General features: G+C 40.7%; 1 protein-coding gene across 1 annotated transcript; it reads left to right on the top strand.

Annotated features, from left to right (window-relative positions):
• Positions 1 to 948: 948 nt before the first annotated feature.
• LOC129245622 (putative gustatory receptor 36b) lies at positions 949 to 2,809 on the top strand. Its single transcript, XM_054883908.1, has 2 exons — positions 949 to 2,037; positions 2,206 to 2,809. The coding sequence occupies exons 1-2, from the start codon at positions 1,003 to 1,005 to the stop codon at positions 2,434 to 2,436; spliced, it is 1,266 nt and encodes a 421-aa protein (XP_054739883.1). The 5' UTR covers positions 949 to 1,002; the 3' UTR covers positions 2,437 to 2,809.
• Positions 2,810 to 4,969: the final 2,160 nt, after the last annotated feature.

Below are 4,969 nucleotides of genomic sequence, written 5' to 3'. Positions count from 1 at the left end.
AGGGATGGAAGGTTGAGGGGGAGTTGTGTTGCTCCGATAGGCTCCTCGCCGTGGAGGTGTGGGTTGTGGTGGCGGTTGGTAGTGCCGGCCTATCAGGGGGTGTAGTAGCCGTGGAGGTATCAGACGCCTGCTGGCGGAAGCAACACGTGGCCACATACCGTGTGGACCACTCCCTGTGCGACTTAAGGCCTGAACAGGTCTTAAGGTGGCTCCACCCGTTGCACTTATTGCACCTAACCAAGGTGGAGTTCGGGTGAAGCCGTTTATGGCAGACGCAGTAGTAGAATACTTCTGAGGAGAAGCATTTGGAGCAGGATTGCTGCGAGAGTTTGCTCCTGTGACGTAAGGGGTGGGGTGATATACGATACACTAGACAGGGCTAGTGTACTGGGGCGGCAGCCCTTGGTCGGGAAAAACCCGAGTCATTCCGGTAACGTAGAACCGGCTGCCATGGGAATGTATGCTATTTTGCGTATTGGATACTGGTGGCTTACTTGGCGATGGTAGAATAAAGCTTAGAAGAAGGCTTTATTGCTTAAAAAGCAACGTACGAATATTTTATACTTGTATAGGAGCGGAGGGAGGCATGGACCTGCACTGAATTGAAGGGGTTGACTGGAATTAGTTTGTCATCGAGCTATTTCGTATTCACATATCAAAAATAAGCTTTTGAAGGTTTTAATGAATTTAACATTTCTCAAATATTTTAACTAGCAATCTTAGTAATATTTACTTTGCTCGAGTGAATCATGAATAAGGGCTCGTTGATAGCTAACTCACTATGTCACCAAACACTAATTGCCCTTTAAATAGTTAGGCATGTTTTTGAAACGACTAATAGTTGTAATTAAGTGCATAGATGACGAGTTTCGAATGGTATCGTTTGACGAACGCATGTGCGAGTAACAGTTCTGTTCGAGTTTTCGGCTGCATCGCAACGAGGACGCGAGTAATCTAACGAATTTTAACACGCAATATTTTTCTTAATAAATAATTAAAACTATGCGACAATTTGTGACGTTTTGTTTGAAGTTCTTGAATTACATGGGCATTTTAATCGGCTTCACCAGTCTCCGCGTGGATTACTCCACGCAGAAGGTAGTCAAATCGAAGCCTGCCAATTACTATGTGGTGTTCGCAAATGTTACTATGGTGGCCTTGCTGCCATGCGCCCATGCAGTTTCCATCAACTACATCACTGCGAGTTTCAATAATAATTTACTCGCTTTCACCGACTCCGTCAATTTATTCATTAACTACATTGTTATTGTATTTTCGGTAGTGAGTCGACATCGCCGCGAAAATATTTACATAGAAATCTCGGATGAAGTACGTAAGCTTGACCTAACCTTCTTCAACAAGTTTACGTTGAATTCAGGCATTGAGAAGCGAGCCGATTGGATGTTGATCATCAAAATATTTACCCTCAGTCTAGTGGTGCACGTGCCCATTTATGGTGTATTCCAGCAGGCGATACGCGTCGATGCGAATGTCATCATGTTGGCAGTATACTCGAGCATCATGAAGGGCATTCTCCATGGAGTCATGTTTTTGTTTTTCTTCATGCTGTGGCTAGTGCGTACGCGCATATGGAGATTGAATGCACATCTTAATGATCTTCTGCATAGACAGCTGAGGCTACATGGAAGCACAAATGTGAATTTGGCATACCGCAGTGATGTATTACTCGCAGCAGAGGAGCTAAGGGAGATGGCTAGGGTACATGCACGCCTCATCGCAATGCTGCAGCGCCTCAATGCCGCGTATAGATGGCAGGTGATTGCAGTGCAGCTGACGTATTTGATAAGCAACATTTCGTATGGTTACTATAGGGTGGCAACGTTGAATGATTCCATATATCAACATCAGACTGTGCCTTCTCTCATTGCATCTTTTGTGGCAAGTACAGTTGTATTTCTGGACATCAATTTACTATATTGGGCAGCAGATGCAACAACGAGTGCTTGCCAACACACCGCCAGCTTATTGCGCAACTTTCAGGTGTTGTCGTTTATGGATGCAGCATTTGAGCAGCAGGTAATTGAAAAATGAAATTTGAAAGAAAATTAGAAAAATGACACCTGAAAGTAGGCCACGCCAAGAATAGCACTTTGGAATATTTTCATTAATTGGTTGCGTGCGCGAATGGCGTTGTATACTTTCAGGAATTAAGCAAATTCTGATTATGTCCAAACATTATTACAGTGCGAAACATTTGCGCTGCAATTGAAACAACAAAATATGCATATAAACATCGCCGGAATGTTTAATCTAAATCGGCAGACTGCATTGGCGCTCTGGGCCTTTTGTGCGCGCCACATACTCATTCTGGTGCAATTCGACTATGAGGCACGCAATCAAGGGAATGGGTCAAGTGGTGTCCTGGAGCATGTTAGCCGTTTGCTACAATTTGGCGAGATTTGGGGAGAGGAGTGAAGGTGAACAACGAAACAAAAAAGTGTATTAAAATCGGTTGAGTGGCTTCGGAGTTTTCGAAGCAGGCACAATCCCCCACACATACATTAATTTAATTTATTAAGTGAAGTAAGGGATTCAGAGAGGTTTTCATCTTACTATTACTAGCATAGCTGGAGTTTATTTTTTTGGCTAATCTTTAGTTTCTAGGCAATGGAATAAGATTTAAATCCGCAAACATGATATCACCGACGTTTTCGTTTATCGCCCCGACAACCTCATTTTCTATGTTCATATTACCAGAGCGAATCGTTGTAAGCAGCGCTTTGTTGTTGCATATACATAAAAACGCGAATCTTTTGGGCGCCCGTTTTGATTTTTCACCGTGGTCGTAGTGCAGTACTGAAGAATGTATCAAATTTTATATTTAGTTTATCTCTAATTTGGCACGTTGTAGCAGAGAACTACTTGTACAGGGTGGGCCTATAGCGTTTGCTTTTTGAACCACCTATTTTTTTGAGAATGGTAACACAAATTGCATGTCAAATTTGTTCATAATTTACTTAAAGGTTTGACATTTACGAAATGGGACGCTACACGCGTGAACAAAATTGGCAAATATTGAAAACCTATTTCCAAAGTGGTGAGTCTTCTTCTTCTTTTCTGATTTTCACATCGGTGGCTACGTCAATAAGTAAAATTGTCGGATTTGGGGCTCAGAAAATCCCCACGTTACTGTAGAGAAGCAAATGCATCGACAACGAGTCACTGTTTGGTGCGGTTTTTGATCTGGCGGCATCATCGGGCCATTTTTTTTTTCGAAAATGAGCGAGGAGCCGCGGTTACAGTAAATGGCGAGCGTTCACGTGACATGCTCAACGAGTTGTTTCCAAAAATTGAAGAGGATAACATGGACGACATTCGGTTTCAACAGGACGGTGCAACTTGTCACACTGCCAAAAATACACTCGAACTTTTGGCTACCGTTTTTGAAAACCGAATAATCAACCGAAATTCCGATATCAATTGGCCGCCTCGAAGCTGTGATTTAAGCCCGTTGGACTATTTTTTGTGGGGAGCCGTTAAGGACAAATGCTATGCGAACCATACAGAGGCGATTGATGCTTTAAAACACGAAAGCGAAGTTGCCATTCATGAAATTAGAGCCCAAACAATCGAAAATGTATATTACAATACTTAAAAATTGGGTTGATTGAATAGACTACTGTAAAGCCAGTCGTTTGAAAAAATATTGATTAGTTTTTTTTTATAACCGATTCAAAAAGCAAATTTTACATGGCCCACCCTATAGCCTGCGGAAAATGCTCAGAGCTTTATACTTCAACTAATATGTGACATATACATATACATATACCTGTGTGCTTTTGATAAAATAATTTAAGACGACTTAGCACTTATTTTTTGCCAGGTGCTAAATAGCTTGCTTTTCTCGAAATATTTAATCCGTTAATCAGATATAGCCGTAGCTTATTTATTAAATCAAAATTTATTAATCTCGAAGTGAAACCTATTAAAGTCACTTAAGTTGTTTTGTTAAAAACCTATAGATATGTGAATATATACGAGCACGCCGTGTGACACTGTTTAAAGAGGGTATTTCGCTTCGCGCCATGAAATCAATTTAATTTTGTTAAAAGAAAAACTACTTATTACAAGTCTTACAAATATAAATTAGAGCGGGCTCTAACTAGGGCTCCATTCTTATTATAAGTAGTGGCTTTCCGCTCCTTTTCTGATGTAAAAAAAATAAAAAATCTTTGTTAAAATTTTCATAGAATAAATATTCAATCAACAGCTCGCGTTAGTATACTTCACACAAAGTTTTTTTTTACATAAGTAAATATTTTTAAGCAAGTAATTCATAACAAAACATTTTGATAACGGCAAATCCAAAAAGAAATCATAAAAAATCGCAGGAGTGTTAACAATCCCACTACCAGAGGCTATATATACATATATGTAATTAGCGCCTACACCCCTTTTGGGTGTTTGGCCGAGCTCCTCCTCCTATTTGTGGTGTGCGTCTTGATGCCGACTCCGAACGGCAGATATTTTTTTTATCAGGAGCTTTTTCATGGCAGAAATACACTCGGAGGTCTGCCATTGCCTGCCGAGGGGCGATCGCTATTAGAAAAACTTTTTCTTTATTTTTCACTACCACAGGTTGGGTAGTAAAAAATGGTACACAGTTTCATTATCCTTTGTGGGCTAAGTTTGTGCAGCATAACTGCTTCGTAAGTCCGATGCCTTTCGGTCCGCCTAATAAGCTGTGCGCTACTATCTCAGGCGCTTTAAGCCAACAAACTTCATGTAGCTATTGATTATAGACGATAGAGCGATGCATGTACATATATGTACGTTCTGTCAAAAAAATATGGGGAATTGTTCATTTCAAAAGCACGCGTTACACATATGTCTAAATTTGTTTCCTAGAATGTTGGTAAAACTGCCCTCTATAGTGTCGCAGAGTTTGAGAGTGATCTGTCAATTAGCTTGTTTTTGGCATTTAATTGCATCAGTCAACCACAGGTGT

The sequence above is a fragment of the Anastrepha obliqua genome, chromosome 4, assembly GCF_027943255.1.
Source record: "Anastrepha obliqua isolate idAnaObli1 chromosome 4, idAnaObli1_1.0, whole genome shotgun sequence".
NCBI lineage: Eukaryota > Metazoa > Arthropoda > Insecta > Diptera > Tephritidae > Anastrepha > Anastrepha obliqua.
Note: the sequence above shows the minus strand (reverse complement) of the source record. Positions and strands in the feature narration are given on the sequence as shown.

What these genes read in the sequence shown, in the direction of transcription:
- LOC129245622 (XM_054883908.1), top strand. Translation starts at nt 1,003, where the DNA reads ATGCGACAATTTGTGACGTTTTGTTTGAAGTTCTTGAATTACATGGGC. An exon ending in ATGCAGCATTTGAGCAGCAG is followed by an intron (nt 2,038 to 2,205) that starts GTAATTGAAAAA and finishes ACATTATTACAG; the next exon opens with TGCGAAACATTTGCGCTGCA.